This window comes from Lepidochelys kempii, chromosome 11, assembly GCF_965140285.1.
Source record: "Lepidochelys kempii isolate rLepKem1 chromosome 11, rLepKem1.hap1, whole genome shotgun sequence".
Taxonomy (NCBI): Eukaryota; Metazoa; Chordata; order Testudines; family Cheloniidae; genus Lepidochelys; species Lepidochelys kempii.
In genome coordinates this window covers 41,847,975-41,861,859 of record NC_136390.1, presented here as the reverse complement: position 1 = coordinate 41,861,859, position 13,885 = coordinate 41,847,975, and the positions used below count along the sequence as shown (strand labels likewise).

The 13,885-nt window shown below is 38.7% G+C and overlaps 1 protein-coding gene across 1 annotated transcript in view; it reads left to right on the top strand.

Moving 5' to 3' along the window:
• Positions 1-13,510, top strand: part of SP3 (Sp3 transcription factor) — a 35,973-nt gene extending 22,463 nt beyond the window's left edge. Inside the window, exons 5-7 of the mRNA XM_073305883.2 lie at positions 3,802-3,994; positions 10,233-10,429; positions 11,264-13,510. Coding sequence (XP_073161984.1) covers positions 3,802-3,994; positions 10,233-10,429; positions 11,264-11,580 — 707 coding nt within the window. The 3' untranslated portion in view covers positions 11,581-13,510. The remainder of the gene's footprint in view (positions 1-3,801; positions 3,995-10,232; positions 10,430-11,263) is intronic.
• The last annotated feature ends 375 nt before the right edge of the window (positions 13,511-13,885 follow it).

The following is a 13,885-nucleotide window of genomic DNA, read 5'->3' as shown; positions in this document are numbered from 1 at the left end:
ACTTTCAAAGGGACCCAGCTATATAGAATTAATTAACTGGAAATGCAAGTTGAATGTCTGCACTCTTAAGACCTTTCTCTGACTTAACTGTGATACCCATGAGGAAGTTGACTTGGGGTGGTGTCTGAGAACAATAATTCTAACTCTCTGTTGGGAGACTTGTAAAGCTTAACTGAGCAGGCAGACTGGATGATTTTGGTGTCCAGGGGAAGAGGCTGCATTTGTGTTAATTGCAATTATACAGTTCATCAAATCCAGTGATGCTTACTAAAAGCATTTGTGGATGGATGAATTGCATCAACTGTGTGGGGGTACCCCCCTTTCCCTACAGTAATGGGGAGCTCACCTGAAGTGAGGTCTAAAGTGACCAGATTAATTCTTAAGTAGTTTAATAATAATTCTGCATAAATAGAAGTACTCAAGCAGAAACCATAAAGTAGACAGGTTCTTCCTCTCAGTACTTTCTGGGGTTTAAGATTGTGTCCGTGACAAAGTACTGGGGAAAAGCAGCAGATCCAGCACTTTGATCACAGCAATTTCAGGTAAATGCCCCATGCACACTTAAATATGGGAACTGTGCCAATTTTGATAGGCTGGAGAGAGTTAAAAGCTATCACTTCTTTAACTCGGAAGGTACAAGGGCATAGGAAGAAAATGAAGGGAGGAGAGAGAAAGTGAAAGAACTTTGGGCTGGTAGAGCCAGGCCCACAAGAAGGCTCTCCCTTGCTGGGCTCAGGAGCCTTAAAGCCCCAGGATACTGTTAAAGGTGCTGCACAATCTGTAAAGGTGGTAGGAGCAAAGTTTTTAAATAAATCACTGGATGCTTTAGCTGAAGAAGGTCTCTAAAAAGTTTTTGTCTGGAAAGAAGCAGGAATGGAGCATGCCCCTGTCGCAGTGTCCCAGATATCGACAGGATCGGAAACAGCAACTGTCTTCTTAATGGACTGAATGATAGAGAGTTTGATTAGAATTCAAATGTTTAACAGCTCTTCATAGGGTTCTACAGACAGATTATCATTTTTAACCTTTCAGTTGAGCTTAAAGACCGGATCTTGATGGTTGAGTTAAAAGGTCTAATGTAGCTGCACTCTGGAAAGTAGATCGCTGGTTTGGTCATCCTAACAATGGCTGGTTTGAGGAGCTAGCTTGTACCCATGCTTTTATAAAAGCCTTGGTTCTGAGACAAACTGCTTTTAGAAAGATTTACCAAGAAATTAGTAAGTGAGCAGAATTTCACTTCTATATTTTTCTGTACCGCTGTACAGGTTCAACAGAGTTTGAAAACCACAGATATCTTTGAGATAGTATCAGCTGACAATCCTGCAGGCAGGAGAGGCAGATAAGCCAAAAATTAGTGGAATGAAACTCTTAATTTCTCATTAAAAAAATAATGCAGGAGTATACTACTTTAAATCCAGTTGAGGCAGAACAGGAATGGGAATTTAAGAGGGAAGGGCCAGAGCCTTTTGCCTTAATTCTGGTCCGGTTTGACTGATGCTTTTGTCATGTCATATGAGAAGCAAATGGCCGAGCGGTACCAGACTGATATATCAGAAACTTTAGAAAAATCCTTTCCATATTAGATTACCTAGTCATGGTAGCTGCAATAGCAAACCATACTTAAGGACAGTTTTCATACATGGCATTGACATCTGCTCAGTTTCACCCCATTATTGGACTAGATGAACTCTCAAGGACCCTTCCAGTCCTAGGATTCTATGATTACTACTAGGGTATTCCTTTCCTAAGCTCAGCTCTCTGAAGCAGTTTCTTACTTACTGTTTTGTCCATCAGATATTTGTAAACTCAGATTGCAGGTTTTAGTCAGGGCTCTTTGTATTTTGCAACTGCAGAATTCACTCCTTGCTGCAGAATTGTAGACTAGAAGCTCAGCTTTCATCTTACGAAAAACCCATTAACAAACAAACCCACACCTATATCTAGCCCCACAGATGCCAAGAAAAATTTGAAAAGGTGAACAGAATGGAAGCCATTGCAGTGGGTCTTCATGCACTTTTAGAAACTGGAAACAATTAGCTTTTGAGTTTGTGAACTGTTCATTTCATCTTAATAAAATATATATGGCATGTTGAAATTGAAAGCAAGGAACAGTGTGAAATAGAAGCATAAAAATGCAGTGGATAAGATTGCTGGCACTACTTGTTTCATACTTAATAAAAACCTGTATATTAAAAAAAGTGTATCTGAAGCTGCCACAGAATTTCCATCAGTTTGCCATAGGTTCTAGGGACCTTGCAACAGAATTTAGGTCCATTGTGTGTCAGAGTACAGGGAGGAGGGCCTTGTTCATCAGTCAGGCCTCAGAGCACTGTAGTTCATCGAGGCACCAAAAGGCAACTATGGAAATGCAATACCAACATTCAGTGTTGTGGCATACTAAAATGCAAGTGAGGGCATTTTGATTATTTTTTATATGTCTGACTGTTCCCTGCATGGTTTTCCCTTAGTCCTTGAAGCACAATTACCTGCACAAAAAACTGAATGAGGGGTTATATTCCTAAGTTTTAGTCCTTTCCCGTGGCTCTTCTCACAAGCATTTGAGGAGGAGAATGATTATCAGTTTATGTGGCAGGGAGTTTCTTTTTGAAAACCCGTTTATTTTGAGCTGTGGAGTTTTTTGCGTAGTCCTATTTGTAAATTATACTTTTTATTGTGTTTGTGTATGTGCTTAGAACGTAGGATGGTCTCATTCTTAAAAATATCTAAAGAAATGGTTATAATTTAGAAACAATACAAAAATGCAAACAATACTGAAATACTTGTTTTGACTTTAATTTCTAGGGGGGCTTGATTTAGCTGCTTGTGTAAATTTAAACCCCAAGATGATACAGTAAATTACTGAAGGTTCATAGTAATTCTTTTTTTTTCCCTGCGTCCTTAGCGTTTCAGAATTGCCCTTTGGTGGGAGTTCTGCAAATAAAAAAGATATTGCAAGACACTGCTTAAATATAGCTGTTAATTTAAAGAAACTAGAACTTTGCTGTGTTTTTTAATAAAACTAACTGAAAAGGTCTTCAAATGCAGAAAATTGTTATTCTGAAAAAGTTTCCCCTGTTCCTCAGTCACCCACCGCTACTCAGGTTCAGGTTTGTGCAGTTTTTTCTTGCACACATCAAAATTACAAACTAAAGCAGTACTAGGAATGTAACTCCATTTTCTGATGTACTTGTTCAGGGTGGTGTTCTATCTTGCAGAAGCTCTGAACTTGGGTCTCACAGGTTTATAAAACAAACACTGAATCTTTCAGTTTGTATTTAAAATTACAAATACATGCATTCAGATAATGTAACATTTTGAATAGTTTTGTATTTATTTTTCAAGCATTTTAATTTACCTTTTACCACTCACTAAGTTTCTGAATAAGTATAGTATTAACGTTTTTTAACTTTAGGTTTTGTCTGCATGGGAAAGTTGCACCAGTTTAACTTAAATCTGTTTTTTAAACTGATCTAGTTAAAGGCTGTGCAAACCCCTGTAAGGACTCTACTCTTTGAGCCACAACCAAAAGACATGGTCTTGGTGGCCTTCTCTACCAAGAACAGTTCAGACTTTAAGTTTTAGATGTATTCTAGTTTTGGCTTGCTCTTTGAAATTTAAAGTTATATACACATTTTAAATATGGAATAGGCTACAAAGGCACAGCAGCAATGTCAGCACACTAAAAACTGTTGACTTTAGAATGACACACAGTGCTCTTTGCAGTAGAGATTTCATCATTATGGTTTGCTTCTCTCTGTTCAATGGGCTACTTATGGATTTGTGTTTTGTTCTTTCCCTTAGATATTAGGATTAAAGAAGAGGAACCTGATCCAGAAGAGTGGCAGCTCAGTGGCGATTCTACACTGAATACCAATGATCTGTCGCATTTGAGAGTACAGGTAGTAGATGAGGAAGGGGACCAAACACATCAAGAAGGAAAAAGATTGCGACGAGTTGCTTGCACCTGTCCCAACTGTAAAGAAGGTGGTGGGAGGTATGCAACTATTTAGGTCCATATAATACTTGTTATGCGGAAAACAAATAATGAGAAAAGACAAGAAACTCAGTTATAAACTTCTTGACTGTAGCTATGGGAGATCTTTGGGCACTGAGTTTATGCAATAAAACATCTCCAGCTCTTATTTTGTGTTTACAGGGGAAGGGTCTGATTCTACACTCTAGTGAGTCAAGTTTTACTCCATGCTTGTTGAGTTGTCGCACTGAAATGAATGGGACTACTCAGCATGAGTAAGGGTGGCAGAACATGGCCCTGAATAATACGAAAGTGTGTTGAGTTTTCTATATATGCAGATCTGAGATTGGCTTCCTACCATATCTCAATTTTCAAGCATTTGATTAAGTCCTGTGTTTGTGTATTTCCTGATTGATTAAACAAAGGCTTCAACAGCTTTGTCTCCTATAGTGAAGGGAATGGTATGAAAAGCTGAGACAAGCCTGGATTTTTTTTTTTTACTTGCAACATTTTTACTCTTTAGAGACCTATTGTGTTTTGACATATTTTCAGTAAAGGATCTTGTTGTGGGTGTCGGAAACTGGAGGGGGAGGGAAGAAGTTGTTGCCTTTCTGAAATGGAAATATCTAGGATAGCATTATTGTATTTGAAACTATTGTATATTGGAAAATAGCCTTTGTACTGGAATTTTCATGTCCATTTTGGCAACCATGTCGGTAACCATTTTAAATGGGCACCTAATTTATTTGAAAATCAAATATAAACTTTTTGGTTCTGTTTTGAGGACATATTGACATCCTAAGGTTCTACAAACCTGTTACTGTCTAAGGATTGTGAGAGGCTAGCTAAGTCTGGCTGCCCTGTTGCTTCCACATCTTCTCTGTTGGTTTGTTGATGTGCTTGCAAGGAAAGTACCTAGATTAGACAGCCAAAGTATTTCCTGGCAAAATGATACAATACAACTTAATTATGGGCAGAGCTGTTAGCAGTGTTTATAGTTAAAGTAGCTTCAACTCTTTGTATTATAAAACCCTATTTTCAGGTGCTTATAACTTCACTGGACTCTTACCATTTGGGCTGAAGTTTCCTATCCCTGGTGTCTGCCTCAGGCTGACTTTTTTTTTTTTTTTTTTTTTAAGTTTCAGTAAAACTGGTTCAGTAGTTTCTGAGAACATAATTAAGTTAAAATATGTTGATTTTTCCCACCTTAAACTTATATCTGTTTCATTGAGAAGCTTTAGCATCTCCATGCTTTGGAATTGGGACTTGAAATTTGCTAAGGGGGTTGCCTTGTTGCCAGTGACGTGCCTTTTTGAGTCCCCCCGCCCCCATGAAAATCTCAGATTTGGACAAATACACTTCTGAAAAATCAGAATTAGCACATGCTCAGTAAAGGTTTGCTATAGGCTGGGAGTTAAATTCTCTGAAGATTTCTTCTGCAACAGTCATGCTCCTGTATGCCAGCTAGATATTGCATGCACCATCCTCACAGAGTGACTGAACTTGCTTCATCTGAGGGCTGCAGGGGCTAAGAAGGACTTTCCCTGCAAATGCTCCTCCCAGTAGTGAGGGGTTGCTATAACACCAGGCATCAAAACTGAGAGCAGGAATAGCATCTCTCCTGTGCTTTCAGGGTTTCTTCTGCAATCTGCTGGTGCCCAGTCAGCATGGAAAAAGTAGCCTGGCTGGACTTCAGAGGGTGGTGGTTGGGAGAGCCCGAGATGGGAGCTCGGGAAGAGATGAGAGTAAACAAGTGGTGCTGGTTTGTGGGGGAGGGAAAGGGGGAGGAAAGGGTAGATAAGAGGGACACTGGGACAGGAACTAGGGGTGTGAGGAGGAGTGGTTTGAGGGTGAAACTGTCTAACCAATAGAGTGCATTCTCCTCCAGAGCCTGGATTTGAACACAGGATTTTTGAGTTTCGGTATTCATATGCTGTCTAGTAAATAACTGTATACCTACGGATAAAATGTATGTCTTTTCCTCCTCTAATGACTGGTGACCATTTAAAACTGCCTACTATTGCTACCAATTCCTCAGTTAGCTCCAGTGGTTGAAGTCTGTACTGATGTTCTAAGGCAATGGTCTCCAAAGTTTTTGGATCACGCACCCCTATGGTGCCGCCGAAGAAAGAAGGCGGGAAGACCTGCCGCCAAAGAAAAAAAACAGCGGAGTGCCGTCCGGCGGCACTCCTCCTGCTGCGCCCCCTTTGGGATCCTCTGGCGCACCCCCTGGGGTGCGCACACTCCACTTTGGAGACCACTGGTCTAAGGTCCCAGCCTTGGCAATGACTCCTGAGGGGCCAGCTTAGTTCTACATTATGGAGTTTGCTTTTGTAAAAACTTAAGAAAATACATTTTTAAAAGAATGTTAGGGTTGCAAAGTCAAGTGCTCAAAAGTTAGAAATGCCAGAATTAAGGTTGTCTGTGCAACCTTAATTTGGCTCCTTATGGGCATGCACTATCATACAATGTTCAATACATGATCACATACTATTTTTGCCTCAAGACCCTGCCTCTGCAACAAAGTTCCTCTGTGATGCTGGGCAAGCCACTAAAACCAGACTTTTCACAGGTAGCCATTGATTGTCTCTGTCTAGTTTGAGACATCTGAGGCCTACTTTTCAGAGGACAGGATGGCCTATGCTCAGGGAATTAATTGGGGTTGTGTAGTGAATGAGGTTATTGTCTCTGGGACCCCTGCTTCATTTGTAGCAGAAGTTGGAAAGCATCTAGTGAATGAGACAGGATATTGAAGGAAGAGAAGAGATGGTGTCATGGTTAAGGCAATTGAATGCCTTAGAATTGGATTCTGTCCCTGCCTCTGCCACAAAGTTCCTCTGTGATGCTGGGCAAGCCACTAAAACCAGACTTTTCACAGGTAGCCACTGATTGTCTCTGTCCAGTTTGAGACATCTGAGGCCTACTTTTCACAAATGCAGAGCACTCAAACTTGCAACTGAAGTCAATTGGAGCTGTGCTTTGAACTTATAAAGTACTCTGAACAGGAAGGTCTTTGGTAGCTCAAGCTAGGCATTCAGAATCATTGGATGCTTGACAGTTTTGGCTTTAATCTCCCTGTCTGTACAATGGGGACATTAATATCAATTTACTTGTTTGAAGAGCTCAGATAATACAGTGATGAATGTGCATGATGAGCAAAGCCCATTAGGAAATTAATAATTCTATATTTAATATAGGTTTTAAATGGTTATGCACTAAATAAGGTGTGGAACCATACCTTGAATGGTAAATATGAAGAAAAAGTATTGAATAGCTTCCCATTCAGTGAGTGCTGTCCTTCCTGTATACTGAATGAGACAGGGATACTGTGGAAAAGGTAGAATGTGACTCTGTAATTACAGACTGTGTCATCCAGATTCTTGTCATATTCATTAAGGTCATATAGGCAACTTTGATGCTGGCATTTTCTAACTTTTCTACGTTAGGTACTTATCTGGTCCCCATCACATAGTATCTGATTGTCTTACAATCTGTTTATCCCCATTAAACGCTAGTTATCCCCATTTAACAATTGGGGAACTGAGGCACAGAGAGAAAAAGGTCCAGATTCTCACAGGTATGTAGGCATCTAACTCCTATTTGATTTCAAATCAATTTCATTGAAATCAAATAGGAGTTACATGCCTAAATACCTGTGAGGCTCTGGGCCTATGTGACTTACCATGGGTCACACACGATGTTTGGCAGAGCAGGAACTGAACCCATGTTTTCCACAGTCCAGGCTAGTGCTCTAACCACTGGACCATCCTTCCTCAGATACTTCTGAGTGTTTGACTTTGCAACCTTAACTCTCTTAACAACCTAACAATTCTTCTAATGAAATCTTTTTGGATGTAATTTTGTATGTCTTACACAGACACTCTCCCAAAATGTTTTAGTGTTAATTACAAGATAGGGAGATGGAATATGGCATATGTTGCTGAACAGTGGTGTAAAGATAAAGTATACAGAACATATCAAACTATTGGATTATAAATCAGTAAGTAGTGTGGAAGGCATAAGCAAGGGATGAACATGTTTTCTGATTATATGAAATAAGGATAATGATCAGAGATGGCAAGAGCTTTCGGAGAATACTTCCACCTGCCATGACTATACTTGGGTGGGGAGAGGAGAAGGAGGAGGAATATATACAAAAGGCAAGTGCTAGACACTCAGCGAACCAGCACTTAGGGGAGAAAAGAGAGACTGGAACAAGTACAGAATAAGTGGTTTTCAAAACAAAGATGGTCTTGAACTGCATTCTGAAATGAAGACAGAATCCGTTGAGTTGAGGATTGGGAGAGCATGGTCACATTAAAAGATGATGAGGAATAAATTAGGTCTCTTTCTTGGAGTCAGGCTACTCTCAGCTGATGGGTGAGTCAATATGGAATTGTTGCAGGCAGCATAAGTTACTTACACTATGAGCGACTGTGGTTCCCAGCCATCTTCAGGATCTCAGCAATTAAAATGTTTTTTTCCCTAAAGTTAGGTTTCTAAATCCCTTTGGAATCAGCTGAGTACTCGGCACTATTTAAATTAGTCTGTTTATTTGGGTGACTTAATAGGGTTTAGAAGCCTAACTTTAGACTCTTTTAAAAAAATCTTAACCAGCAGAGATGCAGGAGAAGGTGGTGAGCTAAGGATATATCTACAGAGCACCATCACCCCATGGCAGCAAGTCTCAGAGCCTGGGTTAACTGACTTGGGCTCGTGGGACTTCACGCTGCAGGGCTAAAAATAGTAGTGTAGATGTTCCGGCTCAGACTGCACAGGAGGCAGTGGAGTCTGAGCCTGGACTCCAGCCCGAACTTGAACGTCTACCCTGATGTTTTTAGCCCCTCATTGTGAACCCAAGTAGGTGACCCGCACCCTGAGACTTGCTGCTGCCAGTCTTTTTTGCTGTGTAGACTTATCCTAGCAGCCAAAGTTAAAACTAAAGTTAGGGGCAAATGGAAGGACTCAGTTGAGATTTGAAGTAGAAGAGAGAGATGTTTGAGATGTTCCTGTCGGCCAGAAAAAGTACATCTCACTTCATCTTCATTTTTCAGTTAAATATCCCAAGTGAAAAGTGTTCTTGGTCAAGACTGGTGAAGATGGAAGAGTCAGTTCTGTCTAAAGATATGTGCAACTGGGTATCATAAGCATAAAAGTAATAAGTAAGTTGATCTAAGAGGGACAAGGAAGAAAAAAAGTACAAGGCAGATAACTGAACTTTGTATGATGCTGTAAGGGTTAGAGCAAGAGAGATTTGATGGATGGGAGCAGACATATGACTGGGAACCAGATAGGCCCATATGACTATGGAATTGATTCAGGAACATAGTTATGCCACTTCCTCTTCGACTGAATTGCTACAGTGCATTATATTCTGAGCCCTGTGTATTCCGTAGTTTTACGGCTATTCGGTTTTTTGTGGAGTCAAACCACTTCTACAGAATTGTTCTCTGGAATTGAAGCTTTCATTTAAAAAAACGGGGATAGGTGGGAGGGGCAATTCCGCCTTCATTTTTGTGAGGAAATCTTGAAAACACTAACAAAGTATAAAACATTTCAGTTTTTTTTTCCTCCTGAGTCAGCGGACAGCTGGAAATGATAACTTAGGTATAGATAGATTGATCCATTCATCTCATCTGGCTTTAAGTCTGACAATATAAATGTCAAAATCATTAACTATTTCACTTCTGCTCATTTTAGCGAAACATTCAGCTAATTTCTTTATTTTACAATCTGAAATAGCGTTCTGTGCCTCCCCAAGGTGCCAAAAGCCCTTTTTGTCCCCTTCCTCGCTGCCAAAATCTCCAGCTTCCCCTTTCACAACTTCAGCAGTGCAGTTGTTCTTTGCAAATACACAAGTCTTTGCAATATTAAAATCCTGAAAATATGGAGATTATAAATTAAATGGACTTTCTGCTATCTGTTTTGATATTGGACTACTGTAATGATTGTATTTTTCAATTTCATGTTTCTTTAAAAGCCTGCACTTTGTCATTTCAATGAAGTTGCTGCTGAATTTCCAGTCTACTGCATCAAAGTGCTGCAGAATCCAGGAACTGTGCTACAGAATTTAGGTCCATCTTCCTGTGGAGTTCACAGAGCTTTCATTATATGTGGAGTTACTCTGAAAATCCATTCAGATTAACATACAGAACTATTTGGATACATTTTTCTAAATCATACAAAATATATATTGTTCAGGAGAAATAACTTAGATTTGCTGAATAATTTTAGTATGTTTTTTTTTTTTTTTAAACAGAGGCTCTAATTTGGGAAAAAAGAAACAACACATCTGTCACATCCCAGGGTGTGGGAAAGTTTATGGGAAGACTTCACATTTGAGAGCTCATCTCCGCTGGCATTCTGGAGAGCGCCCATTTGTTTGTACTTGGATGTTCTGTGGTAAAAGGTTCACTCGCAGTGATGAGTTACAGCGACACAGAAGAACACATACAGGTTATCAATATTTGATTTTGGCAGATTTGATTGGAGGAATGTAAAGGATAAAAATCTCTTAAAATCGGCCAAATTTTTGCCACTGATTACTCTTCCACTGACTTCATGAAAGTTGTGCTAGTGTATCTGAGAGCAAAGTTGCTATGTGATCTGTTTATTTTCTAATAATAATTAGATGTCCCCCTCCCCCATTAATTACCAAATATTTAATTTTGAAATCTGTTTCTATTAAAAATAACTTGTTTTCTACAATATCGAGTACATCATGAACTGATAAGGGCTTCAGAACTCTTAGAGCTTAAAGGGACACTGTGAATGTGAAAATCACAGTACCATTTGAAAATTTTGCACATACTATTGTTACAAGTAACCCATGGATTACGATAACTGAAAGCAATTTAAAAAAATAAAATTTTTAAATAGCATATTTTATGCTTTTGACAGTGTTTTTTTGTATAATTAATGTACCTACTAGTCATGTGCATCAGCCTCAAGCCCTGCTCTGGGGGAATGCATCTGCACTCTGTTCTCCGTACCTGGCAAGAGGTTACAGTAGCAATGAAACTGAAGAGGGAGCAAATGGGTCCAAGCATGTTGGTTGATGCCAAAAAAAACCCTTTGTAACCTCACCAAAGGAACAGAAAACGCTTTAAAAATCTTTTTAAAGTGTGTGGGGGATACGGGGGTGTGTGTGTGAGTGAGAGAGAGAACCTTTTTTTTTAAAAGGATGTGAAGTTGACAGTGTCCCGCCAGTGCCTTTCTCATCAACATGATTTATGGCTATATGGTTTATTGTACATGAAGATAATTTCTCTTTATTATCTTGTGTGACAGGAGAGAAGAAGTTTGTCTGTCCGGAATGTTCAAAACGCTTTATGAGGAGTGACCACCTTGCCAAACACATTAAAACACATCAGAATAAAAAAGGTATTCACTCTAGCAGTACAGTGTTGGCATCAGTAGAAGCAACACCTGATGATACTTTGATTACTGCAGGAGGAACAACACTTATCCTTGCAAATATTCAACAAGGTTCTGTTTCAGGAATAGGGACTGTTAATACATCTGGCACCAGCAATCAAGATATTCTCACCAACACTGAAATACCTTTACAGCTTGTCACAGTTTCTGGAAATGAGACAATGGAGTAAATATTACACAAGATACCTATTAATTGTGGTTATTTTTATACAGTAGTGAGAAAAATATTGTTCCTAAGTTCTTAGATATCTTTTTATTGATGTGCAAAAATTTTTGGATTGACAGTAACTTGGTTATACATGACACTGAAATGCCTTACTTTGTATGATATTCCATAGTATATTAAAATGGTAAAATTGCATGGGTTTTGTAGGTACTTTTGGAATCTAGAAGAGATGAAATTTTACCAAGTTATATTAAAAAATGAATTTAATGATGGGAATGGTAGTCTAACCAAATGCATCAATCCTGTGTGGTTTAGTGTAAAAATGAGAACATGTTGGTATTTATCTATTGTAAGATAAAAAGAAGTTGATGGGTGAAAAGAAATCATGTTATGATAAAAGAAATTTTGTAATTTTCTTGATGACTGGAATTTTTATTATGCATAACTGACAAATCAAGTTTCCAAGCAAATGTTACATAGTGTAGGCTTTACTTAGCTCATCAGCTTGTCATTTTGAAGCTAATTATTTTAATTAGGTTAACTATGTACAATATTTTAAGCATTACTCTTGTAAGATTTTGAAAACTACATTTTAACATGGAACTCTAGGGATACTCACCTTTTAAATCCTGTTGAAAAGCCATGTTTAAGATTTAATTTGCCAAAATGATGTCTTGTTAATATTCTTTCAATAACCAAGTTCGGCAATATAACCAATGTTAAAAAAAGTTTAAAATGTTTAAAAAAATGTATAGGTTGAGGCATTTGGGTGGTAAGGCAAATGTTATAGTGAAATATATCCCTTTTCTTGAACACTGGAGGACCAAAAATTAGGTGTATTGCGTCTCAGCAGTGATTTTTATCAAATCTTGTTTCCAAAAACATCTGTCTGCCAGGGCCTTGAAAGCCATCATGTAATTTACCAGTAAAAATATAACATATGCAAATATAACAGAAAATCACTTCCATAGTGACAATACTCCCAACCATATGGATATTAGTCATAGTGAAGTAGGGGTTTTACAAGGTTTTTTTTTTTAAATTTGTTGTTTAGCTTTTGGTTAGTCAATCTGCATTTAAATATCAACCATCTTTCCTTTTTCGCTTCTTCCCTTAAATTGTATGTATCCAGTACATTTAACTGATAAACATATATGTTTTTTATTATGCTGAATTTTCTTTTTATTTTTAATTACTGTTTATATTTTCAATTATAGAAAAAATGTACAAAATAAAGTTACATAGCCAGTCTGTAAGTTCTATACCATTTTCCAAAAATGTACAACAATAATTACAGCAGTTCACCTATTTACAAACATGTGGAAATCTGTTCATTATCCTTAAAACCACCTCAAATTTAAAGGCTACCTTATTGTACGTTTAAAGTGTATTATAACAGTGTGGTAGTTAATAAAACACTATTTTTTTCTTTTGACTTGGCGTTTACTGCATTCCTTTGTGCTACGTAACAAGATGTGATATGTGCTACATAACAGGGTGTGATAACACATGTTTAATAGCTCCAGTTTTTTTTTTTTCAACAAACTTCATAATGAAAATAGTTGTATTTTTTTGCTGACCTTGCTCTGATATAGTTGACCCTTGAAATTCCTGTTGGGCAAGGGAAGGGTCAGCAATGGAAAGAAGATGTGACAATGGCCTTGATGAACGGGGGAGAGGGGTTGCAGTAGAATACTGAGCTTATGAGTTCTGGGTAACCGAGAGAATGGTGTTTTCAGCTACACCAAAGAGGTGGAGGGCTCATAGGAAAGAGCAGTTTTTTAACTATGTTGTGAGAGTTGGTGGCAGGACATGCAGGAAGATGTCTCAATCAGCAGTGCATGACTAGACTGGGGAGAGGTTGGGGTGCCAAGATAGATTTGGGATACTGATCTTAAAGATTCATAGAAGTGAGAGTGGGCCCCCGGGGGAGAGTGTAGAAGGAGAAAAGATGGATAGATCAGTGAGACACACAGAGAGTGGGAGATGTTAAGTGGTAGAGACACCGAAAAAGGCAGTGGAGAAGGTAATAGAGTATTGAGTCCAGGAATCCAACAGAGGGGATGGGGTTCAGCACAAGAGAGAGAATGGTGGTGTCAAATGTAGCAGAAAAATCAGAGGATGACCATGAAGAATCCTTTGATTTGGCCAGGAATAGGTCATTTGTGACTTTTTAAGGCAGCATTGGTGGAGTAAAGTTGGGCAAAAGCCAAAGTGCTGTGAGTGACAGGAACAGCCCAAGTGTTTAATTGAGTTGCCCTTAAGGGAGTTCAGGGGACAGTCTCTGTTTTCTCAGATGAATGAATTGC